At 45.3% G+C, this 27,007-nt stretch overlaps 1 protein-coding gene across 4 annotated transcripts in view; it reads right to left on the bottom strand.

Moving 5' to 3' along the window:
* The window catches only part of CORO2A (coronin 2A), a 94,924-nt gene that overhangs the window by 10,113 nt on the left and 57,804 nt on the right, over positions 1–27,007 (bottom strand). For 3 of the 4 annotated variants that reach the window (XM_061636254.1, XM_061636264.1, XM_061636274.1), the window contains exons 2-11: positions 21,700–21,900; positions 14,351–14,467; positions 13,151–13,300; positions 12,170–12,349; positions 10,288–10,404; positions 8,598–8,702; positions 6,242–6,338; positions 4,880–4,992; positions 4,677–4,767; positions 1,639–1,898 (exon numbers count right to left, since the gene is read on the bottom strand). In XM_061636254.1, the coding sequence (XP_061492238.1) occupies positions 1,639–1,898; positions 4,677–4,767; positions 4,880–4,992; positions 6,242–6,338; positions 8,598–8,702; positions 10,288–10,404; positions 12,170–12,349; positions 13,151–13,300; positions 14,351–14,467; positions 21,700–21,900 (1,431 nt within the window). The remainder of the gene's footprint in view (positions 1–1,638; positions 1,899–4,676; positions 4,768–4,879; positions 4,993–6,241; positions 6,339–8,597; positions 8,703–10,287; positions 10,405–12,169; positions 12,350–13,150; positions 13,301–14,350; positions 14,468–21,699; positions 21,901–27,007) is intronic. The other variant, XM_061636283.1, reaches the window with a different exon arrangement.

Genomic DNA, 27,007 nt, shown 5'->3' with positions numbered 1-27,007 from the left:
AGACACACTTAGACAAATCAGATAAAATTTCTGGATTATAAAGGGTAGACAGTTAATAAAAATAATTCAGAAATGTAATGTGTGCAAGCGGCATCGAGCACAACCAGGAAAAGAAGTGGCTGCTCCATTACCAAAGGACAGAATCCTAGAAGCACCACCATTTGAGGTGACTGGAGTAGACTTTGCAGGACCCTTATATGCAAAGACAAAGAATTCACTAGAAAAGGCATACATTGCACTTTTTACATGTGCTGTGACCAGAGCAATTCATTTGGAACTTGTCTCAGATCAAGGCACAAAGAGCTGTCTATTGGCTTTGAGAAGATTTGTTGCTAGGCGTGGACTGTGTAAAGTTATATACTCTGACAATGCCAAGACCTTTAAAAGAGCAGATCAAGATTTGAGAGATCTTTGGTCACAAATGGACCACCAGCAGCTTCAAGACTTCTTTGGTAATAGAGGTATTACTCGGAAGTTCATTGTAGAACAAGGTGCCTGGTGGGGTGGATTTTGGGAAAGACTCATTCGTTCTGTCAAAACCTGTTTAAAGAAAACACTGGGAAGGGCAGCTCTATCATATGAAGAGCTTGAAACAACTTTGACTGAAGTAGAAGCCATACTGAACTCTAGGCCAATCACTTTTGTTTACAATGAAATGGAGGAACCAACACCTCTGACACCAGTTCACTTCCTTGTGGGTCAAAGATTAACAGCTTTACCTCCTCAGAAGTATCCTTTTGCAGTGACTCACACAACTACTCAAGATGAACTCAGTAAAAGATGGAAATACCAACAAACATTGATGAATCAGTTTTGGAAAAGATGGCGACGAGTATTTATTGGACCTACGATCAGTTCATCGCAGTGTTCCATCAAAGCAACAGGCTGAGCTCAAAGTAAATGACATAGCTTTGATTCATGAGGATAAAATGCCCAAACACATGTGGAAGATTGGTAGAATTGAAGAAACTTTCCAAGAACGTGACAATAGAGTTCATGCATGTGCTGTGCAACTTCCATCTCGAGCAGTTCTGAGAAGACCAATTCAATTATTATATCCATTGGAACTTTAAGAAGATGAACTTGCATGAAGTTCATCAGGCCAGAGGATGTTGAAACTGTTTGTTGTCTCTTTAAGGGGAATGGTTTGGGTGTAACACACAGAGAGGCCTAAAGGGATATCTTTTTATGTAACCCCTATTGAATATTATGAGAAGTGAAAGCAACTAGTTTTCCCGCCTTTTTTCTCTCTTATTCCCTTCCTTTTCCTCATAGTTTGTAGAAGCGGAGTTTAGTGTTGTTGGAAGCCAAGTGTGTCAATTAATAAATATAATCAGAGTTAAAGAAGTCAAGCTTCCAAGAACCATTTTTCCTGTTAAGAAGACCTTAGCTGTTGCAACGTGCACTTCTAGGGGTGTTGAACTGGCAAGTTGGCCAGAGAGAAATAATCCCATGTGATGTTCAGTAGGACCCAACTAGGCATGCCCATACTTCCTGAACTGCTTTGCAGACCCTAAACAAGTGGGCTTCCCTTGCTCTCAATGCTTTCAGCTTTCTGTGCCAGTTACCTGCTGAAATACTGCTAATCGTTGCTACCTAATAAAAGTGACTCACCAAGTCTCTGTCATGCTACCATACCTCATTTTCTGTTTTGGGCGGAGGGCACTCAAAAACATCAAAGCCGTTCAACAGCCCTATCTGCTTGTCTTGCGGTCCTCTTTCCTCAGCCTGCCAGCAGCCCCATTTCTCTTGGATTCTGCTTGGCTTTTCCATGACATCTGCCATCTTGCCCCGGTATTGGACAGGTTCCATTGCCTCCAGTGTGGCCTCCTTCACAGAAAGTGGTGGCAAAGAGTTCAAGATGACAGAGCCCGGTCTCAGAGACATCAAGACGGGGCCTGCAGGCAACAGAAAGGAGAGTTTGGCACAAAGGTCAGGAAGGACAGAAGCTCTCAGGACACTCAGTATACCCGCAAGACACTGTTACAGCCAGGCCAATGAATAACAGTAACAAGGAGGTTTGATTCATTCCAGTAATGAAGCCTGAGAGAATTTGCATAGCCTCTGCACCAAAAATCACACACACAACAACCCTGAAGTTCTGCACCAAGGCAACCCAGATTCTGATTTTAAAGAAAAGTGGATTACCACAACCTGTATTAACCCCTCGAAATGTGCTCCTGCTGGGAGGAAGGGCGGGATATAAATCAAACAAATAAACTTGTTTTGCATAGTTTTTTTACTCATTTTGCATCATTTATTCTGGTAGGTTAGGCCAAAAGAGAATGATTCCTCAGTGTGTCAGGGCTTCCCAGTGAGCCAAACAGGAAAGTCAGCCTAGGTCTAAGTGTGCACACCATCTGCTACACCACAGATCTGCTGCTGTATACAACTCCCAAGGAGGACAACAGCCTTGGAGGAATCTCTTAACAGTCTTAAGTGCCCTTTACACATTTCCTGCAGCAGCATGGGACCTACTTTTCCACAGCTTCATCTCACAATGCTGTTCATAACATTTAAAGCAGGGATGGGAAACCTCCATCCCACAGGCCAAATTTGACCTGCTAGACCTCCCCATTTGGCCACAAGGCTGTTTTCCCTAAATTACATTCACCTGCCCCACACCTGATGTCCTATATGACACCGATGTGGTTACAAAGGAACAACTGACAGCTTAAAGTGAGCTCCCGATCATTCTTTGGTGGTACCAAAGCAGTAAAACCCCTTGTTGTGTTGTTCCCAAGTGCCTGTGACAGGTGGGCAGGACAACCTGCCTGTCAATCATCTGATGTCATAATGACATCAGGTACCTGACAGCTGGGTAATCTCACTCACTTATCAAAGTTGACCCATGGGGATGGAGCCAGATAAGAATCTGGCCTGCTGGTTTCAAGGTTCAGCATCATGTAGGTTGAGCAAATCACAATGAGTCCTTCATGCACTCACTGCACGCAGGAATCTTTAAACTGGGGGTAGAGAATTAATGGCCCTTCAGATGTTGGGACTACAACCCCCACCATCCCTGATCATTAGCTTGCTGGATTTGGAGTCCAACATCTAGAGAGCCATCAGTTCCCCAGAACTGCTTTAAACAGTGCCAGCAGTGCTATGGGAGAGAGCCACAGAGAAGTAGCCTTTGGGTCAGTGTATAAAGCAAACCATGTAGTAACAGCAGAGGGGAGGGTGACAGCTCTCCACCACCGAGCATTCAGATATTGAGTGGAGATTTGGAGCCTCCTTTCTCACAATGAATTCCAAAATGTACAGATTTGCTTTGAAGACTCTTCCATTCATTCCTTTTTTGTAAAGGGTTGCCTCACTATATGAGTTTATACAGGTTGCAGAATTCAGTTTCCTCAACACAGAATTTAGATTGGTTTATCTGTTTACCTCTCCATCCATTTCAAGAAATCTGTTTCATTATTTTTACATTTATGTCTCACCTTTCCTCCAAGGAGCTCAAGATGGCATACAAGCATGGTTCTACCCCCTCATTTTATCCTCACAATGACCTTATGAGGTAGGTTAGACTAAGAGACAGTGACTGACTCCAGATCAGCCAGTGAGGTTCATGGCTGAGCGAGGACCTGAACCCTGGTCTCCCAGTTCCCAGTCTAACCATGATGCCACACTGGCTCTCCCTTATCCTCCCCGATTATAAATGTTGCACACCCATCCTCAGTTTCCTCTGCTCTACTTCAGCTGGAGATAAATAACAGCTGTTTCAGAGATTTCAGGGTGGTTTAAAAGAGGGATTGCTGCCCATGGTATGTATGTATGCCATATCCTGCTTTTGCCTCTGCTAGAAGAAACCTTTAAAATATCTGCCACAAAACGTGCAGAACTCGTTTCACCAGAGATAACAACGGGACAAAAGAAGTGTGTTTGTTTTCATCCGTCTTGGGATGCAAAACCTTCTCATGAAAGGTGTTGAAAATATAACAAGGTGTATGTCTGGGACTCCACAGCCCAGCAAGCACCTAAATAACAGTGTCCCATTTTCCATAATGCCTTTCCTTTTTTAAAAACAACAACTAACAGGCATGCTGCAGCACAAAACTCCAGACAGTGGTCCTCACCATCTTTGTCTCTCAGAGTGCGACTCTGGGCTCTGGGAGCTAAAGATGGTGGGTGTAACTGCCTGGAGCTTTGCTGAAGAGAAAAAAAGGGAGACATTGTTGTGACTGCCGCCATGCCTGGTGAGGGGGAGGAGAAACACCACCTAGAATGCGTGCAGGCAGTAAAGAAGGAGCAGCTCCCTGTTGCTTCCTTCAAAAGGTTTCACAGAGATGGTTGAGCACGCTGGAGGTCATGAAGCAGGACCTGCTCCTTCGGAGAGTGGGGAGGAAATGAGGCCTTTTTTCCTGGGTTTTGTAAGAGAAGGAAAAAGGGATCCATTCATGCTGCCCGCTCTTACCAGGCGGTGGGAAAGGAGGAACAAATGGCTTACCTTTTCCTTCTTTATATAGTAAAGAAAAAGGGACTTATTCCTTCCCTCCCTTAGTTACTATCTGGGGCCTGAAGGGCATCTTCCCCAGGATCCCTTAAAGTCTGGCAATACCCTTACAGGTGTGTCTCCAGCCTTATTCTGTAGGTCTGCAGTTAGCACGATGCAGACCAGAGAGAGGAGGACACTGGTTTGATTCTGGCCCTTCACTTATTTTGGTGCCACTGACCTTTATTGGCGCCACTCAGCCATTCTTGTGCTGTCAGGGCTGGCTGGGCTCCAGCTGTCATCGGATAGATGTCTTCCTGGTATGATTCAGACTACAAAGAAATGCCAGAACACATTTGCTTACTCCTGAGGAAGTAGCCCCCCTCCCCGCAGCCTTGTCTGGTTCAGAAGCCACCCCTGGAAAGTGAGGAGACATTTACTCACCCGCCGTGGCACGATCATAGACACTGGCTCAACCAGGCTTTTGACTGGTATCAGTTTGTAGAATCGGAAGATCTCACAGGCAGAGACGTCCAGACCCCTCTTTGGCATGATACCTAAAGGCCGGGGGTGGGGAGTTATGACAGGGCCAAACTAAACGTTCAGTGGCCAGTACTGCCAATCAACCTGCCAGTGTCATAATGCCATGATACAAATCTATGGTGTGCCTGCACTTGGAATACTGGGTACAATTCTGGTCGCCTCACTTCAAAAAAAGAGATCATAGAGCTGGCAAAGGTTCAAAAAAGGGCAACCAAACTGATCAAGGCATTGATAAGGCTATCTATGGCTACTAGTCACGATAGCTATGTTCCACCTCCACTGTTGGAGGTGGAATGCCTCTGAATAACTGTTGTGCTGGGAATCACAGGTTGGGAGAGTGCAGTTGCCCTCAGGTCCTGCTGGCAGGTTTCCCACAGGCATCTGGTTGGCCATTGTGAGAACAGGACGCTGGGCGAGATGGGCCTTTGGCCTGTTCCAGCAGGGCTCCCCGTATGTTCTTAACATAGGGCTGAGAACTCCAGCTGCTGCTTCTCCTCTGCAAAGGTGCAGGGAGACTTATCGGAGGGGAAAGAGGGAAGGAAGAGAGTTACTTAAAACTTTTCCCTACCCGCTGCTTCTCTCCTCCCTCACCCAGCTCTTTGTTCTTGTCTTTCTCCAACCAACAAACACATTGCTTCCCTCTGTGTGCAGTTTATTCCCCTCACCCATCCTGCCTGTCTCTTTATCAGCTGCCCCCCCCGCCCTCCAGCTATTCCACTTCTCTCCCCTGGTGCCATCACCCCACCTTTCACTGGCTCTGGGGCAAAATCTAACAAGCAAGAGGAAAAGCCAATACAGGTGTTCTCCCCCTCCTCTGCAGCTGGAGGGCTGTTTTCAGAGAAAGGAGGTTCCCGTGGGCGACCGCTATGCAACCCCTCCTCTCTGCGCCCCTAGAGAAGCAAGTCCGTTAATCCGGCTTCCAGAACAGAAAATGGACTCCCTATAATAGAGGTGAATATTCAGGCAAAAAGACTGAAGAAACGAGGAAGGCCCCTGAGAAGGATATTTTACAAAGTCTGAGGAAAGGCAATCGTTTTCTGTCAAAAGTCTCTCCTCCCTTTGGCAGATGTTTTAGAGCTGGTACCCTCCGTGAGGAAGGGCAGCTGCTGCGCAGCTGTGACAAAACGGAGGAGAGGGGAGAACAGACTCAGGCCTGTTATCTGCCCATGGCCACCTGTCTCTTGTCCTATCGGCTGTTGACAGGCACCCTTTCATCACTACCCCAAGGTACATAACCAGCCATGAAAGGGGCCGCGAGCTCACCGATTCCTTTCTGGGGCAAAGAGGAGCGGTACTCCATCAGGTAATTGAGGTAGGGCTTCTCCAGACTTATCTCGTAGTACCTGATGTTCCCATCGCCCTAGAGATATAATGGGAGAAGACAAGAGGGCAGTGTTGTCTCAAGAGGCCTTCAGAAGGGCCGGCCGGGCTTCCTTCCCGCCAATAGGTGGAATTGACTGTATTGTTTCTAGAGGAGAAATGAAGGCAGGCATTCCTCCCTCCCCCCAAAAAGGGGGGGATCCATTGTGGTTAGAATGATACATTTAGAAAGGGAAAATCCCTCAGTTCAAATCCCCACTTGCTTTTGGAGCTCACTCATTGGCTCTCGCCAACTCATTCTTGAAATCTGTCCAAGGGCTTATTCACTGTACCACACAGGATTTCTTCCCCTAGTTCAGTGGCTCCCAATTTTTCCCCCCCATGGAACACTTGAAAATTGCTGAGGGTCTTGTTGGACCACTTCATCTTTTTTATTTTATTTTCTGCCTGTTGTTGCCATCCAGTAGCTAGGTGCTGGATAATTTTTAACTGTATTTTTGCAGCTGCTTCTATTTCTTATATATTGTATTACACAGAATTCAAACTGTAATTCAATAATATACAATATAAGGGAAAAAAAGAAGCAATCAAAATACAATTAAAATTGAGTATGAATATTGGATGTGATAAAGGTACTATCTCTTGTCTTCAACCACAAATCCATAGATCTGCCGCCAACCACCTGAATGAAGCTCACAGACCACTGTTTGGGACCCCTGATCTAGTTTGTACTTCCTGGAGGAGCTTTGCCTCACCCAAGAGGCCCAAACACACACAGAGCCCCTCCCAATAGTTGTTGTTTTCTTTCGTTTTTACTTGAATGCAGTTGTGATGTGGTGGGAGGCACTCTGGACTCAAACAGAGTTGCAATGGGGTGGGGATACTGTACACTTTCCCTGCTGAAAAGTTTCTCTCACCCACAATCCAATCTGCTTTTCTTCTTGCAGGGGAAAAGGTCCTGGGATCTTTTCCACTCCACGGAGAAAAGTAGGCGGGGGGGGCGCACAGACAAGGCTGACAAAAAAATGGTCTAGAGGGAAAGGACTAAATATCCTACCCACCCAGCACAGCTCTAGTAATCCTCTAAGCCCTTCCCCCTTCCAGCTGCATTAAGTATCAATCAAGATTTTCACACGACACAACTCTACGTGCTGCCCACATGAAGTCTAGTTGAGTCCTGAGCCTGGCTAGATAGAAAGACTGCGTTTTCCTATATAATGTCATGGCAAATGAGGCCCTCCAGGCCTCTCTGCTTGGCCCTCTGGACTCTTCTCAGACCATCAGCCCCTCCCACCAGCCACCCTCTCCTTGAGTGTTTTTTCCTGCCGAGAATGGGTCTTTGAGCTGTGATAATGTCTCTTGCTTGCCTGGAAGGAGGAGGGAGAGGGAGAGGGAGGGAGAGAGGTGTGTGTGTGTGTGTGTGTGTGTGTGTGTATAAATGATTTCTGCACAGCTGGGATGTCACCTACTGTACAAGGGTAAGAGTTACATGCATTGCTGTGCCCGCTTTTGCCTCTGGCCGCGCCCACCACTGGTATGCAGCCCTTGGAAGGTTGCCCATGAGTGAATGTGGCCCTGGGGCAGAAACTGATTCCAAATCCCTGTCCTAAGAGGAGAGGGCTCTGTTTGCTACTGAGGATGCTGTCTAGTGGCAGGGAGTGCGACTGCTGAAGTTACTTATAGCTAGGTCTCGTGCGTAGCCACAAGGGCATGGGCCCTGAACATCAACTTAGACAGGGGGTGCAAATATTGTGTAAATATCATTAAAATAAATAGTAAATTTTGTACAAACAACAAAGACTCTTGGGAAATTTATTACGGCACAAGCATTTGTGGACTACAGTCTACAAAAATGTATGCCACAATAAATTGGTTAGTCTCTTGCTGAGAGGCACAGTAAAATCAATAGGCCTAGCAAATTGGTACCCCTAGAGGTCTGCATTTTCCCTGCGCCTGCTGCCTAACACAGTAAAGACCATTCAGCCATGAAAACTGCTGGTGGGAGAGGAAAAATCAGAAAATGCAACACTGGAGAGCAGCAGCTTTTAAATTTTATGTGCATCATAATCTGAGTACAGCAGTCTACCTGACCAAAGAGAATTTGACATTTCAGCAGCAAGACACTTAACAACTCTACAGCCATTGTTAACTCACCCAAAGGTCAGATCCCACGGGGACAGAGTTTAAATAGGGAGCCAGTCCCAGAACACAGAAATCTAGTTATTGCACAAAATTTACTGCAAACTTTATTTAGTCATGCCCACATACTTAAGACTTTGTGCCAAAGATAAGAACTCACCTTGCCCAACACATACAGCACGTGTGTGTCTGAGTCATAGAAAGGAAACAAGAGACCTGATGAGCCGTCCACATCCTCCTCTAGTAAAGGCACAGAAAGGTCATTCTGCATATAAAAAGGGAAACAGAAACTACTGCTAGGATGTGACAACTAGTTCAGGATACTCATACAGTAAGAATAATGAGGACACTTCCAGAAGGATTTTGGGGGGGGGGGTCGCCAACCTTTTGGGGCCAGTGGGCACATTTGGAATTTTGAGAAAGCGCCACGTGCACCAGTCACAAAATGGCTGCTGTGGGGAATGTGGCATAATACAAAATGGCTGCCTTGGGGATGGAGTTTTGAGGAGATATTTAATTAAACTTTTTGCAGGCTCCACAGGATGTACTGGTGCGTTAGTGACCCCTGACTTAAAGGTTACAGTGGGTGAAGTGAGGCAGAGTTCTCACAGAACTGTTAAATTTGGGACTGGGTGGTACCACTTCAGATGGAGCCTCACGACTGAACGAGCCTCCTGACAAAAACTTTTCCCCACACAGATGTCAGGTTCTAGTCTTCCTGCCATGACAGTTTTCTATCTGGAGGTAATATTTTTTCTGGGAGTAGCATCAAGTCCTGTGAACCCCTATTTGCTGTTTGAAGTGGTGCAGATCAGGTTTTACAACCTCACTGAGCACTCAGTCTAACTGGAGCTGAGGAAATAATATCACTGCACAAATCTCATTCTAAGATGTGTGAAAAGGATCACAACATGCAGACCAGGGGTAGGGAACAGAATGAGGTTGGAGGGTCAGGTCCAGTTGTGGCTAACCTGCCATGGGCTACTTTGACAGGTAGGTGGGGTCATCTACTTGTCAAAGGAAAGACTGTTCCTCTGCCTCCCCAATTTGAAATCAAGCTGGGGCTGCCCACATAAGAGTGTGCTCCCAATTCTTTTTCCTTTAGCCTCAGGAAAGGGGAGTGTAGTTTGCCCAAAATGGCCTGACAGACCAACCTTCAAGGCCTCGCTAGCCTAATCAGGCCTGCAGGCCACAAATTCCCTACCCTGGTCCAGGAACATTCATGCATTTGTCTGTTCATTAGTTGCCTTATTAATTTTTTTAAGAAAGGAAAAATTTAAAGTGTGAAATTTCTCTGGAGGCTGGGGAGACGTTTCTTGGTGACATCACAGGGCCTACCCTATCAACTGTGCTGTTTGGTGGGCTGAGGGGGGCACAATTTACATGTAGAAGAAGATACATGGGGATATCCCTCCTCACACAACTTCCGTCTCATTTAAATCACATGAGCATGTGTATCTCTGTGTGTGTGCGAGAGAGAATGAGTGTGTGTTTATGAATGTGTGTAAGTGTGGGTGAGAATGGCCACCTCCAGTTATGCCCACTGCCATGAAGCCTCCAGTCATCCACCCACCACACATATCAGGGAGATAGTGATGCTTCTCAGTATGGTTTGCCTGGAGGGGAAGTGACAGAGGTGCAGTTCTCACTGAGGTGGTAAACCCTGAGCTATACCGTTCAAACTATAGGTAGGGTTTGCATCACTGAACCCTCCTCCATACCAAAAACATCTTTCTGCAGCATCAGATGTTCATGGCCTGAAATAGCAACTGAACAGCAAAAGTGAAGAGTGGTATGTGATGGAACTGCTCATACAGCGAGAGCTTGCCGTGAACTGCTGTGCGACTCACCTGATCCCACAGTGCAATTTGCCTGTTATTCCACCTGGAAGTCCCCGTGGAGAGCAGCCTTTTCATGTTTCCTAGAAACAAAACTTTATTCACTCTGTGAGACTTGTTGTTTGCTTCCTGTAAGAAAACACAGTTTGTTACTGACAGGAAATCAAGCCCACCACACACTGTTTTCAGTGAGGCTCATCTACGCTTGCTTATTGTTAAAAAGTTTTGAAAACCCTCCACCACCACACTTGCATATCTCCCTGTTCAGTTGACATAGCAATATACTCTTTGAAACCATGCCAGGCCCATTTAAGGCAGGGCTTATCAGGCCTCTTTGGGTTCTCCAGGGTGGTCCTAGGCAACTATCACATTCCACACAAATTAATGAACCACCTGAGCTAGAAAACTATGTAGAGGACTGTCCTCCTAATGCAGCAGCACAAACCTCTCCCCCATTCCATTTAAATTAGCAGTGCATGCTACAGACCTTGGGACCCACAGCTGGTGTCAGGGAACACCCCAAAGGAACATGGAAGAGGAGCAGTGGGAATCATGGTTCCAGGTAGGTGAGATTGAACCTGAGATCTTCTGCATCAGGGGTGGAGAACTTTTTTCAGTTGGAGAGCCACATTCCCTTCTGGACAACTTGCCAGGGGCCACATGCCAGTGGCGGGCAGAGCCAGAGGCAAAAGTGGATGGAGTAACAAAGACTATGTTTATTTTGAGACAGTAGGCAGGTTTCTACACATGCTTCTCTATCCTCCATCCAGGCCAGCAAAACACACTATCCGAGTTCAAGGACACATTCAAGCGAGGCAAACGCACTCAAGGCAGGTCCAAGGCAGGGCCAGTGAGAGGTGTGGCTGGGGAGAGGGGAAGGTGGGGAAGAGTCTCGAGGGGCAGACAGAGAGGCTTAGAGGGCTGCATGTGGGCTCCAGGCCTGAGGTTCCCCATTCCTGTGCTACATGCCAAGCATGTGCTTTAACACTGAGCTGCCATCCCTTCTCCATCCCACCCCACCTCACCCTGATGACAAGAGATATTTAGAATGGAAGTACTGAGGGTGGAGAGCCATTCTGGCATATAAAATAATTCCAGGTGTCAAGCAGTGGAAAGTGGGGAGTGGGGTGTTGGGGAGGTGGCAGCTGGCTACAAGAGGATGCTCAGGCTTGGCAGGCAGGGGTACTGCTGATGGGATGCAGTGCTGGTGGTGCTGCTGAATGGGCTTTGGCAAACAAGGGCGGCACACTGGTGCTGAATGGTGGATTCTTTTAGAAATAAACAGTAGGACCTACTACTGGTTTATGTTCTCTCAATGTAAGTGGGGATTGTGGTGCAAAATAATGGGCATACTCTCAGGGCAACCTTCGGGAAGGGGATTGTGGCCAACCAACCTGAGTTCAACTGACACCCCTCATTTAAGGATACTGCAAGCAATCCTTTAATGAAGATCTTAATGCCACTGACAGCAGGAATGGTGACATCTGGAGCTGGGTCACCTTCCCACCCATAAGCTCTCTCCCCTTTTACATCTGGCGGTCCATAAAATGTGGAACAGAGTTCCACTTCCAGAATGCTGATTCTAGTTTGCCAGTTCATTATTCTTCTCCTTGTTACAACAGCTAAGCATACTACAGAATGTATAAGGCTGCACATCCCAGCATGTCTGGCTGATATCCCCAGATATAAATCTGGTGTAGGGTTTGAGCCGGCCCTTTGAGCCAGAAATCCTGCCCAAGACCATTGTGTTTCAAAGAAAGATACAGCCCACCGCCCAGCCTATACCTATTCTCCTGTGCAAAGGTGATCATTTCCCCTCTGCCATCTGACAGTGTAAAACAGTCAGTCAGTGGTCTGGCACTTGCTGCCAATCAAGCTCAACAGTCCTGCACACCTGTAAGAGAGTTCCTGCTCGTGGGTCGATGACCCTTATTTTCCTGTCCCTGCAGGCTGTGGCTAACAGGCTCCCGTCAGTGTTGAATGACATGGAGAGAATCACGTCCGTATGGAAGTTGATTGTCTTCACCGGGTTCTGAATGACAGACTCTTTGGTGTCAAGGTTCCAGATCATGATCTGAGGCAAAGAGATGTACGTTCCTGAGTTGTCCACCCACAGCGTAGACACAATGTAAAAAGAACTACGCAGCAACTACACCCAACGGTGAGCAATTCGGACAAACTGCATAAACAAAGCACATTTCCATTATTTTTCTTATTTAGCATAATTTATTCAGCTTCTGCTAGGTACAAGGAAGGGTGGGCAGCTGCTGGAGGTGTGGAAGCTCCAACCTCTGAACACTGGAAACTATATTCAGCAACCAATCTGGCTTGTGAAATTTTAGGAATCATTACCACCCACTTTTATTTAATTTCTCTGCAGCCGTAAGGTGTAGAAAATCATTTTGTTGTTGCTGGCTTCGATGAAAATTGAGATTCTTATTTGAATTCTGCAGCCAATACCGTATTCCGCACTCTTGCAGAATTGTGGCATCTTAATTTGTAATTCAGGCTTATATGGTGCTTTACAAATAAAATCAACATTAAGCCACTCTACCTACCTACCCGTACACACACACACATCTAAAAAATAACTTTCAGGGACTCACCCCGCCTGGGAATACTGGGCTGGCTTACCTGCTTTCTCCCCATTTCTACTCCTCTTCCATTCTCTGTGCATGGAGAGAATAGATTGTAGCCACAATGATTTGGAAAGCAGGAAGGAACTAGGAGGTAAACCCTCCTCACTGTAGCAAAGACATGCTACCTCTTGTCCATTTCACATACCTCATATATGATGTCCAAGACCCACATGGAAACAGAACAGAATAACAGCGTGTTCAGGTTTGAAATGAAGGTTCACATGACCCCAACTCACTTTGTAATCGTAACCGGTGCTGAAAAGGATATTACTCGCTGTTGGGTGCCATTCGATGAGCCCTACCCTTCGCGCATGACCGAGAAGCTCCTTCTGCGCTTCTGTTATGCTTTTTGTTAGTAAGTATGGAGGAACGTTCCATATTTTAACCTAGGAGGCACAGTGGTACAGTCTAAGTAGGCTTCGTTCATCAATCTCTGTCATTAACAGCAGTAATAATCATGACCAACAGTATTAATTAACAACAGCATTAATCAATAGTTGAGGGTGAAGGAATGTAGGATGGAGAGATGGTTTGCAAGGGGTGGCAGAGGGGAGGGACCAGTGGACACCTAGCATGCATCCAACCCTGACAGTCCATTACTCCCTCCTGTTCTTTGACTGTCACCATGCATGCCACCATGAGTTCATACTACAAACAAAGGCAATGCCAAGTCAAGGGAGCAAGGGTCATGCTTTGCCTCCACAAAATAGGGGTTTGGGGGGGACCTGCTCTGTCTCACTTCTTGCACTACTGGTTTAGGGTGCAAGTATCAAATCAAGATCTTAAGACATGTTCTCTGGTAACATGCCCTGCACAACTGAAATAATCCCTCCATCCAAATTTATTTGCATTTCCTACCCAGTCTCCAAAGAATTGCATTTTAGCTTCATGACATCTCTATGTGGTAGGTTAGGCTGAGACTTGTCCAGGGTTAACCAGTGACCAAGATAGGAAGCTGGGGATTTAAACATACAAACCAAATACTCTAACTACAACACCACATTGATTCTTTATCAGCTTTCCCTCGGAAACTTCCTAGCAAATGAAGACACCTTTAGAACCAGTGTAGAGGTAATGCTGCCCAGTCTCCTAACCATCAGCAGGAGCACCCCGATGGTTTGTGCGCTCTTCCATCTCTCTTGAATTCTGAATCCTTTCATTTTCAGAACTAACCAGTGTTATGCTGGCACCAGCATTTTCATTGTGGTTAAATCCACTCTACAGTTGGCAACCATGATTAGGAACACATTGCAGGTTTTGCTTTGAGCTAACCATGGTTATACCAGTTAATGCTGACTTCACACTAACTATGAAAGGAAAGGGGAAAAGTAAGTCTATGGGCTAATCCTGATCTTCTAACTGTGGTTAGGAAATTGGGCAGCATCATGTCTGCATCGGGCAAGGATTGTACAGCACCAGAGGTTCCAAAAACTTACAGTGGTGTCTTCAGAGCACGAAGCTATTACAAAGTCATCAAAAGGATTCCACTTAATGTCTAAAACATTCCCTTTGTGCCCACAGATGCGAGGGTAATGCGGGTCAAGTTTTCCTGTCTGGAAACAAACAGAAAGGGTTAGTTCTCAAACTACAAAGTCTCTGATAAGGCCTGTCAATCGACACGGAACAAAACAGAACTCACCAGAGTATATCTTCCTTCTTGGTTTTATTTCAACACCTTAATATATCTCTTAAAGCCATTTTGCTACTCATAGTCTACCACCAGTGTCACATCACAAGGTGACATAATTTGATTGTGATCCTTTTGCAGAGATTTGCAGTGACTAGGGCACAGATTAACTACACATTCCAAGGACTCCTTCAGAATACCTTTTTACTGAGCAGTCATCCTGATTTGCTTGCACAAAGCATATGTGGAGATAATACTATGTCCGGTCTTTATTGACCATTTGTTCTGATTTGTTTTTGAAGTTACACAACAATGAGAGTCATCCTGATTTGCTTGTGGGGTGTTTATACATCTTCCTGCCAGTCAATCGCTCTTCTCACACTTTTCAGTGCATTTCCCAGTCATTTTCCTAACCACAAAAGTCTGCTTTGTTCAAGTGCATTTGTTGCACTAGGGTGTCCAAGCGCTTTAATCTACCTTAATTTTGCAATCCTAATTCCTCACATGGACTGTAATCCCTCCCATAAAATACAGTCTGGAGGTGACCCAGTAGAGAAGGACTGAAAGCAGGACATGTACAAATTAAAGGTGAAAACAAATTTAATATTTTAACGCAGCCAAGCCAGTCTAAGATTTCCCACACTGTATTCAATACAAACATGTATGTTTCTCTTCTGTGGCAAGCTTTCTGCAAATTTCCAGCACCATTGGTTTTAACTGGAGAAAAACTAGTCGTGTCTATTGGCTAGTTCCTATAATATTGTCAATACCCCTCCCTTCCCCAGAGATTTCTGGTGTACTTTTGCTACTTTTTAAAACATTTGACATTTGTTTTATTTTTGCAAAGCGAAGGGTAGAAGTGTAAATGAATAAACACGTATGTGCAGCTTAGGAAAAGGTAGGGGTAAAAATGATGACAAATTCAGCATGTGCCTAGCAGGAATATGTTCTGTAATGGGTAAGGTGCAAAGCTAGAGTCACAATGCAGACGAAGAACCTGCAACATCTGCTCTTAAAATTTTACATCTGTCTTCAAATATTGCCCAGAACCAGCAAAAGAGAGAAACTCTTACACATGAATTCCTTTGCTAGTTTGGGAACTTCACAAGTGGATGTGCACCACGATGCAATTCTGGGCTGTGATGCACAGCTGCAAGTAAGGCATCCAATGCAATCTTGCTTACACCACACACTGAGGACGGGAAGCATATTTCCATCTGCACTACAATGTAGATGAGAAATGCAAATTTCCCACTGCTGTCTTGGGCTGGGCACACGTTGCTGCTGAAACTATATTTGAATTCAAGCCTTAACATGGCCTCTTAACCTTAATAAGAGCTGGGTTGAAATTTATTTTCTTATTGTATATACTTTCACCACAAGGGGTCTGTAGTGGGCAGGTGTTTTGCAGTGTGGTGTAAATTTTAGATCGGAATATACTGAATATGTAGGCAAGATTCTGTAGTTGCAGACCATGTTCCTTTAGATTTTATCATTTATCGGTTAGTTAAAGGCATTACAAATGGGGTGTGTGTGTGCGTGTCAGGTAGACTAGAATATAATACAATTCTAGTGAAAAATTCACTCCTAAGCGGATGGTTCTGGGAGATATAAAAATGGGAGTGGCATAATACCATAATCTTTGGCATCCTCTTTAATATAAGCATCCAAGGACAACTGTGTGACTGAAGATGCATATAGATTTACCATGGCATGCTTGTGCCTGCCTAACAAGTTGATCATCTGTAACATCCTGCCAAATGGTGAAGAGAATTTTACCACTCTCTCTTGCTGCTCCCCAAGGATTCTGTTGCTGCACGAAAGTTCTCCACACAGTGCTTGACAAAGTATTACAACAGCTTAGCAAGAAGTTGCATGCAGTATGTGGTTAATTTATTTATTTAGTTAGTTAGTTGCATTTCTAAACCGCCCTATAGCTAGCAGCTCCCAGGGCGGTGTACAACATGATAAAACCACAATATTTAAAATACAGCAAGTGTGTATTGCGCAGACAATATAAACATTATATAAACAAAGTGAAAGAAAACTAAAAAATAAGATTAAAAGCTTAAATACTTTAAAATGCCTGGGTGAAGAGGTGGGTTTTTACCTGGCGCCGAAAAGATGACAGAGAAGGCGCCAGGCGTATCTCATCTGGGAGGGCATTCCATAATTCGGGGGCCACCACCGAAAAGGCCCTAGATCTTGTTACTGTTCTCCGGGCCTCTGTATGGGTTGGGACCCAGAGAAGGGCCTTAGACGTCGAGCGGAGTGAACGGAGTGAACATAGCGGGAGAGGCGTTCCATCAGATATTGCAGTCCAGTGCCGTTAAGGGCTTTATAGGTAAGGACCAACACTTTGAATCTGGCCCGGAAACATATTGGAAGCCAGTGCAGTTGGGCCAGAATAGGTGTTATGTGGTCGAATTTCTTCGTCCCAGTAAGAACTCTGGCCGCAGCATTCTGCACTAGCTGAAGTTTCGGAATCGTTTTCAAAGGTAACCCTACGTAGAGAGCATTACAGTAATCCAATCTAGAGGTTACCAGAGCGTGAATAACTGAGGCTAGGTTCTCCCTGTCCAGATAGGGTCGTAGTTGGGCTACCAGCCGAAGCTGGTAGAACGCATTTCGTGCCACCGAGGCTACCTGGGCCTCAAGTGACAGAAGCGGATCTAATAAGATCCCCAAACTACGGACCTGTTCCTTTAGGGGGAGTGTAACCCCATCTAGGACAGGTCTGACATCAACCATCTGAGCAGAGGGCCCCCCAACTAGCAGCATCTCAGTCTTGTCAGGATTGAGCTTCAGTTTGTTTGCTCTCATCCAGTCCATTATTGCGGCCAGGCAGCGGTTTAGTACAGCAACAGCCTCACCTGAAGAAGATGAAAAGGAGAAATAGAGCTGCGTATCATCAGCATATTGCTGGAAACGCACTCCATAACTCCTGATGACCTCACCCAGCGGCTTCATATAGATATTAAAAAGCATGGGGGACAGAACTGAGCCCTGCGGGACCCCATACTGGAGCACCCAGGGACTCGAGTAGTGTTCCCCAAGCATCACCTTCTGGAGACGATTCTCAAGATAGGAGCACAGCCACCGCCAAGCAGTGCCTCCAACTCCTAACTCCGCGAGTCGCCCCAGAAGGATACCATGGTCGATGGTATCAAAAGCCGCTGAGAGATCAAGGAGAACCAACAGAGTTACACTCCCTCTGTCTTTCTCCCGACAGAGGTCATCATACAGGGCGACCAAGGCTGTTTCTGTACCAAACCCCGGCCGAAAGCCGGATTGAAATGGATCCAGATAACCAGTTTCATCCAAGAGGGCCTGGAGTTGGCGAGCGACCACGCGCTCTAGAACCTTGCCCAGAAATGGAACATTTGCTACCGGCCTATAGTTGTTAAAGTTATCAGGGTCCAAGGAGGACTTTTTTAGGAGCGGTCGCACTACCGCCTGTTTCAGGCAAGGTAGGACCACTCCCTCTCGTAACGAGGCATTAATTACCTCCTTGGCCCAGCCGGCTGTTCCATGTCTGCTAGCTTTTATTAGCCACGAGGGGCAAGGGTCCAGAGCGGAAGTAGTCGCCCGTATCTGTCCAAGCACCTTGTCCACATCCTCGAGCTGTACCAACTGAAACTCATCCAATAAAACAGGACAAGACTGTGTTCTGGACACCTCATTAGATTCAACTGTTACAATATTGGAGTCAATATTAATTGCCCCTGAACATGCCATTATCCATTCCCGCCCGCCCCCCCCACACACACACACGTCACAGTGCCTCCCTATGCCTTTCTAGAAATCATCTGAACTCAGAAACAAAATAGGCGGGGCCAACAGTATGGTTCCTTTCCACCCCACTTATCGTATGGCTGGGACAACTTTTTTAAAAAACACATACAGGCTGGGTTTGCACATAATGATAAGTCAGACTTCCTGGCTTATCATGGTCTACTGTAAATGAGAAGCATGCTGGTGTACGCTGCCTGATTGTTGCCGCTTCACTCCTTCCCTGAGGTGAGTGAAATAAAGAATCTTGGAAGCCTTGGTTTCCTGCTGCATTTGAGCAAAGGATCACAGTTTGTGCTCCCTAAGAAGTTACTATCAGCAAGTCAAAAAGAAACCATGGCTTAAGATTGGCTAGTGACTGTGTAGAGAAACAAACCAGTATGCTGCTTGTTCACAGTTAACCACAATAAGTGTGGTTTCTAATTACATGTGAACACCATAGGACAAGATTTTTTTTGGGGGGGGGGGAGAAGAGGCACAAAAACAGTGCATGAATTTAATGATAATAGCCCTATAATCAAGGCTTATGGCAATAATTCCTGAACTGTGTACAGTAGGGCCCCGCTTTACAGCGCTTTGCTTTACAGTGTTCCGCTAATACAGCGGTTGTGAATTGTAGAAAGGCCCCGCTTTACAGCGCTTGTTCCGCTTTTATGGCGTTTTTTTTGCCGCCGGGCGCCATTTTGGTCAATGTAAGTCAATGGGATCTGCTTTACAGCAGGGGTCCAGAACATAACCCGCTGTATGAGCAGGGCCCTACTGTACTGGTGTCCCATAAGAGACACATTACTTAAACAGTTCAAGGCTGCCCAAAAATACTCATCCACACAGGAGGCTGCCAGCTGCATCTCTGCCTGAGTTACTGCTTTGGCTTTGCTTCTTTCTACTCTGCCTCTGCTGTGAGTGGGGAAATTCTGCCCCATCTCTAAATCAGGTGTGATTGGATCATCCTCAGAACCATCCTAAGCATGTTTCAGCAGCTGATATGACTTTCAGTTTTGGTTTTCAGAAATCTATATTTAGATGTTTTTATTGCAGAGGCTGTATTCGTATGCTGTTCACTTCCCGGGCTCCCATGGGAAGACAAGTGATACAGAATTCAATTATGCTCACTCTAAAGTAAACCTTTTTGGACCAAAGGGCACATTTCCAATTTTTAAATAGTGTTGGGTGCACTGGTCACAAAATGGTTGCCATAGTGGCATGACAAAACACAAAATGCCTGTCTTAGGGGTGTGGCATAACAAAGCAGGAGACCATCTAGGGAGGCGATTGGACCCTTGGATGATAAGGGAGTCAAAGGTGTACTAAAGAACGATAAGAAGATTGCAGAGAAGCTAAATGAATTCTTTGCATTATTTGTCTTCACAGTGGAAGATATAGGGCAGATCCCTGAACCTGAACTAACATTTGCAGGAGGGGATTCTGAGGAACTGAGACAAATAGTGGTAACGAGAGAGGAAGTTCTAGGCTTAATAGACAATATAAAAACTGACAAATCACCGGGCACAGATGGCATCCACCCGAGAGTTCTCAAAGAACTCAAATGTGAAATTGCTGATCTGCTAACTAAAATATGTAACCTATTAGAATTCTTTGAGAGTGTCAACAAGCATATAGATAGAGGTGATCCAGTGGACATAGTGTACTTAGACTTTCAAAAAGCGTTTGACAAGGTACCTCACCAAAGACTTCTGAGGAAGCTGAGCAGTCATGGAATAAGAGGAGAGGTCCTCTTGTGGATAAGGAATTGGTTAAGAAGCAGAAAGCAGAGAGTAGGAATAAATGGACAGTTCTCCCAATGGAGGGCTGTAGAAAGTGGAGTCCCTCAAGGATCGGTATTGGGACCTGTACTTTTCATTAATGACCTAGAATTAGGAGTGAGCAGTAAAGTGGCCAAGTTTGCTGACGACAATAAATTGTTCAGGGTTGTTAAAACAAAAAGGGATTGCGAAGAGCTCCAAAAAGACCTCTCCAAACTGAGTGAATGGGCAGAAAAATGGCAAATGCAATTCAATATAAACAAGTGTAAAATTATGCATATTGGAGCAAAAAATCTTAATTTCACATATACGCTCATGGGGTCTGAACTGGCGGTGACCGACCAGGAGAGAGACCTCGGGGTTGTAGTGGACAGCACGATGAAAATGTCGACCCAGTGTGCGGCAGCTGTGAAAAAGACAAATTCCATGCTAGCGATAATTAGGAAAGGTATTGAAAATAAAACAGCCGATATCATAATGCCGTTGTATAAATCTATGGTGCGGCCGCATTTGGAATACTGTGTACAGTTCTGGTCGCCTCATCTCAAAAAGGATATTATAGAGTTGGAAAAGGTTCAGAATAGGGCAACCAGAATGATGAAGGGGATGGAGCGACTCCCTTATGAGGAAAGATTGCAGCATTTGGGGCTTTTTAATTTAGAGAAAAGGCGGGTCAGAGGCGGGTCAGAGGTGACATGATAGAAGTGTACAAAATTATGCATGGCACTGAGAAAGTGGATAGAGAAAAGTTTTTCTCCCTCTCTCATAATGCTAACTCGTGGACATTCAAAGAAGCTGAATGTTGGAAGATTCAGGACAGACAAAAGGAAGTACTTCTTTACTCAACGCATAGTTAAACTATGGAATTTGCTCCCACAAGACACAGTAATGGCCACCAGCTTGGATGGCTTTAAAAGAAGATTAGACAAATTCATGGAGGACAGGGCTATCAATGGCTACTAGCCGTGATGGCTGTGCTCTGCCACCCTAGTCAGAGGCAGCATGCTTCTGAAAACCAGTTGCTGGAAGCCTCAGGAGGGGAGAGTGTTCTTGCACTCGGGTCCTGCTTGCGGGCTTCCCCCAGGCACCTGGTTGGCCACTGTGACAACAGGATGCTGGACTAGATGGGCCACTGGCCTGATCCAGCAGGCTCTTCTTATGTTCTTAAAGGGAAAAGGCCTCTTTAAGCCCCTCCCACCTGAGTGAATAGCAACAGGGGCTCTGCCAGAGTTCTGCTGATTTATTTATTTATTGAAATTATTTCCAACCCTTCCTTCCAAAGGAGACCATATCGGAGACAGATACGAGACAATTATGCAGCAGCTAACTTCAGTATGTGAGTTGCAATCAAAATTAGCAGATGAGGTGCGTAAGGAGTTGATATACAGTGTGTGTAAGTGTAAATGAGCCATTAGCCTGCATCTGTAGATGGAGCCAATACTGTCAGCCTTTCAATCCCCTACTCAGTTTAAAATATGTCCCCTGTGAAAAATGAGTTGTCAATTATGGCTTTAGAAGTAGCCAATTTTCTATCTCTGGCCACCTCCCCAATATACACAAACACACAAAGCAGCTATACTTGACAGGCTTAAGTGGTACATACTTGATTTACTGGTATAACAAGAAAGGCTCCTCCACCTGCACATTCGGTCACAACAGCAATGAAATGTGGGTTCACAGCACAGAAGTGGTTGTCGTGGACGCTCCGGGTGATAGGCACACAGTCATAGCAGTTCTCTTTGCTTGCAGCCTTGCCATAAACGTGGCGGAATTTTGAACTCCGATACTGAGGGTACCATGACATCTGCAACGTACAAAGAGAACACAAGCGTGAAGCCACCAGACCGTTCAACATTTCAGATTCAAATATGTACATGTATCTTGCATATGTATAACACACACACACGTGCACACACACACACAATTCTTACATCAATGACCACTGCCTGAGAGTCAGTCTCTCTCTCACACACACACTCATGCATACTCTCTCTCTCTCATGAATTGCTGAAGATTATTTTCTGACTGCTGTATCCATTTATCCTGCAATAACCTGTCCTGAGTTAACTTCTGAAGGTCTGTAAAACCGAGGTTGCAATCCGATGCATGTTTACTTAGGAGTAAGCCCCATTAAACACATTGGGACATTCTTCCAAGTAAACTTTCATAGCCATGTGCTGCCAGTTTTCCCATTTATTTACTTTTTAAATTAAGAATGTTCGACAGAATGGTTATTCTCACAACGGATCTGGTTTTAAATACTAATAGATGCAACTCAAATGCACCAGCAGCATTTGCTTTCTGGACAAGCAGTTACAGGAGGGGGAAAGAGAAGGGAATGCATCCTAGTCCAGAGCTTGGAAAAGTTACTTTTTTGAACTACAACTCCCATCAGCCCCAGCCAGCATGGCCACTGGATTGGGCTGATGGGAATTGTAGTTCAAAAAATTAACTTTTCCAAGCTCTGCAGTGACACAGTAACACCAATGTCAAAAAGGCACCTAGGAAATCTCCCCAAAAGGAAAAGAGTAATTGCTCTGGTTAATAAAGATAATTGGAACACCAAATTAAATTAGCAGGGGGGAGCAATAATGTGGGGTGGACATTTTTCCATGTCATAAGTTCATTAGTTTGCAAGGAGCGGAAGCCACTTGCAAATATAGTATCAGGCAAGCTTGGCAGATTCAAAATTTTTAGATTTGTTTACTAAATACAAGTAAAATAAACATACTAAATTAGATCTCTCACTAGGGCATCAGAACATTTTCCAATGCAAACTGAAAAATTTCCAGTGCAAATTACCCTAACGTTTTCCAGAAAACCCACATCACTGTGGGGAGAGACAGAATATTAAAAGAGGGCTCACAGTGGACACACATCCACACTGAGCACAGCTTCCTCTCGGCTGCACAGTCGGAATGAGATGTAGTCAATAGTCAATTTATTTATATACTGTATTTCCCACAAATAGTCTGTGCTCAAAGCAGTTTACATAAACGAACCGTCCAAATACTGTAGCATAACAACAATACATAATAAATGTAAATGCCAGCAGACTGAATGCTGGCTCAGCCATCAGTTTTGCTTCTCTCCCCATGTTGCAGACAGGCTGTCCACCTTTTTCATTTTCATGCGCAGAATACCCTTTTCTACAATCATTTGTCATTTCAATAATCAAAAATATATATTTTTTAAAAACCCTCAAAATTGTTCTGGGGATTGGAGGAGCTTCTCAGAGTCATCATGGATTACAGCCAATCAGAGCAATCTGTAAGTAGCTTCTGCTGCCAACTCGCAGGATCTCCTCCCCCTCCCCCCCCCCGCTTCAGAACATGACCTTGGAAAGAAAAGTTACACTGGGATTGAATGCAGCAAGGACACTTCCAAACTGGTGCTACTGCTCCAAAAATGTTGTGTCTATCTCCACTTTCAGTCCTCTGTGTAGCTTACTGGCATTGATGATTCACAATGCAGATGGAAAACAGCATGGATGATGGACTTCTGGCCTGATCCAGCAGGGCATTTTTAAAATCCTTATGTTTTCCCCTGCATCACGTCCTTTAGGAACATCCCCTGGCCCTGTTCCATGAAATGCTGGCATAATGGAATACTGTAATTCCCATTGCTATGGATTGGGATGGGAGTGGTATCTGCAGCAAGGATTGAAACTAGTTCACTGTTTCCCAAACTTAGGCCACCCTTTCAGACTGACCTCCACCTGCTGTGATGCCCCATCCCTCACCACCAGTACAAACAATTTGTACACAGACCCTTGTGCGCAGCTGGGTGTACGTTAAAAGATGGAAAATGGAAATGGACTGCCTTCAAGTTGATCCCGACTTATGGCGACCCTATGAGTAGGGTTTTCATGGTAAGCGCTATTCAGAGGGGGTTTACCATTGCCTCCCTCTGAGGCTGAGAGGCAGTGACTGGCCCAAGGTCACCCAGTGAGCTTCATGGCTGGGTGGGGATTCGAACCGTCGTCTCCCAGGTCGTAGTCCAACACCTTAACCACTACACTGCACTGGCTCTCACATTAAAAGATAACACATGTGAAATGCCTTGAATAATTGGAATTTGAAATCTGTGTGCAAGTGTGGCACTTAAAGACAGCAATAGGATGCTGTCACCATCAGTTAAAGGCAGATTTACACCATACATTTAAAGCACATCCAATGCACATTTAAAGCACATGGAGAGTTTGTTAAGGGCGCTGGGAAGTTTTAGCTCTGTGAAGGGGAAACCACAGCTCCCAGGATTCTTTGGAGGAAGTCATGTGCTTTACATGTGTGTTGGATGTGATTTAGATGTGCCTTCACTCATGGATGGCATTCACAACAGGAATTAAACCTGCAGCCTGAATATCCTTGGCCGTGTTCAACTGCAAAGGCAGCAACTGCATCAAACCATGGGGTTAGTGTTCAAGCTGAAAGTACAGTATTGTGTATGAAAACATAGCTTTGAGCATTGTGGTGCAGCCTTCACTGTTATGTTTTTAAATATGGCTCCTGCTCTCTCACGGCAGCAGCGGGGGGGTGGGAGACCACAGCTTGGTCATAGAACCCATGCTTGGTACGCAGAAAGTCGTTCCCAGGGTCAACTCCTGCCATCTCCATTTCAAAAAAAGAATCAGGTATGCCACAGCTCAGTGGTAGGGAATGGGCTTTGAATGCAGATGGTCCCAGATCCAATCCCTGGCAGTTCCAGGGAAAGACTTCTATGAAACTCCGAAGAGCTGCAGCTCATAAACAATGCTGAGCTAGGTGGACCAGCGGTCTCCTTGATATCAGGCATTTCCCTGTGTGACTTTAGGTGATGAGGAAGACCCCTGAAGAGTCAGGGTTGGCGCAAGAGATTCTGCCCCCTGAAGCAGGCCAGCAGCCATTGCTACCGCTGCACACTGAGCCCCCCTGCAGCTGTTGTGTTAGTGGCGGCACAGAAAGGGTGCTCTCAGGACCACCTGAGGCAAAAATCTCTATTTAACGTTAACCTTACAGCCCCAAAGGCCTGGCAAAGCAGCAAACTTTTACTAGACTTCTCAAAGAATGGGACTTGACAGGCCTCCAAGAGGATATTCTGCAAGGAAGGGACCGCAACCAAAAGGTCCCTGCTCCTTGAAGCCATCAGCTTAATGTCTCACAGCAGGTTTTCTGGAGTGGGGCCTCACTGGATGTACTGAGCATATGGAGCTGTGGAGATTTCGGCAGAGGTGGGGAACCTTCAGCCCGCATGCCTAATTTGGCTTGTGAGGCCACTTCAGCCAAGCCATGTCTACCTGCCCTCCACCTGATGTCATAAATGAGATGACGGCCAGGTAAAGGCAGGGCTTGGATGAATAGGGCTTTGTAGACATCAGCTGATTTTCAAGCATGTAGGAAGCAGTGCACAAGGGGCTTTTGCAGGCTTCCTTTGGAAGGAAAAAAATGCTCTATTTTTAAAAGTTTTTTTTTCTTTCCAATGGAAGCAGTTTGTACTCAAAGCCCTCCCAGCACTCTGAATACTAACTGCTTTCTCTGCAGAAGGAAAAATGCCCCAGTTTTAGGAGCCTTTAAAGAGTGCCTTTTTGAAGTCACTCTGAAAGCACAGTCTTCAAAGGAGGTTTCTCTAACCGACAATCAGCTGATAAGCAGTTACGGCAACCTCCTTTGAACTTTGACACCTCTGAAATCATTAGAATGTTAGGTGATTGACAGGTGTGTGTCAAAGTTGGCCTGCAGGGGGTGAGAGAGATAAGAATCTGGCCACCAGTTAGTTCCAGTTCTTCACCCCAGTTTACGGGAAACAAGATGCTCCCTAAGAAATCCTAGACCAATGAACCAATGGTATTTATGGATTTAAAAGTCCAGCATCTCAAATTGTGCTTGAAAACTGGCTGGCAACCAGTAGAGATCTTACAATACAGGTATAATATATGCTCTATGCAACTGACTCAGTCAACTGTCAGGCAGCTGCACATCTGGACCAACCAAACATTCCAAGCAAGGTAGTCGTCAAAGGTAGCCACACACAGAGTGCATTATAGTACTCCAGCCAGGAAGTTACCAGAGAATGCAAGGCAGCTGCCAGGCCCTTATGAAGGCTAAGTGGTGGGAATGCATACCATGATGCCTTAGTAGGAGAAGCTTTTTTAAAAAAGAAAAGTCAAAAGCATATTGCAACTTGAGAGGTCAAGTACTTTGCCAAGCAGAGCTTGAGGCTAAATTCAAACGTCTTTCTTAATCCCACTTTATGCAGCGTAGCTGTGAATAGGTTATTCTTTGCCCAGTAAAAAGGAATTTAACAATCAGATTTCCTGGCACTAAATGAATAGGTGGTTATCTCTCCTTTAAAAAGAGTAGGCTGTTTGCCCCTAGGCACAGTAGACATGTTTCTGCTGAATTATCTGAGCAGATGTTTATTTATATCAGTGTAGTCTAAAGTCCATTAAACAGAAGGATGTGTTACTACATCACTGCACATTAGGAAAACTTCCAGGCATCACCTACATATTATGAATAACTAATAGAGGTATGTGTGGGTAGGTGGGCTAGTTAATTTTTTTTGAGGACTAGCAACTTTTGTAGACTTATTTGCAAAGCTATATGAGAAAGAGGAGAAAAGAAAGCAGAGGAATCCATATGAAAAACAGCACAAGGAAAACTGCTCATGTGTCCCAGTTCCCTTACCTAGGTCCTTTGGTTGGTTGTTGCTGCTTTTAAAAGAACCTGCTTTCTCTGCAAGTTTCACTAACCCTTTCCACCATGCCATCGCTGACTGACTGCAGAACTGATGTTCCTCCCAGAAGAGTGCCATTACAACTCCAAAGCATGGTATGGTCATACCCTGAAAGCTTAAGTCTCAACCCTTTTCCATTATAGCCTTGAAGAGCTGCTGGCTCTCTGAACCCCCTCCCCCTTCTTCCTTCCAGCAAA

The sequence above is a fragment of the Rhineura floridana genome, chromosome 1 (assembly GCF_030035675.1).
Source record: "Rhineura floridana isolate rRhiFlo1 chromosome 1, rRhiFlo1.hap2, whole genome shotgun sequence".
NCBI classification, from domain to species: domain Eukaryota; kingdom Metazoa; phylum Chordata; class Lepidosauria; order Squamata; family Rhineuridae; genus Rhineura; species Rhineura floridana.
Note: the sequence above shows the minus strand (reverse complement) of the source record. Positions and strands in the feature narration are given on the sequence as shown.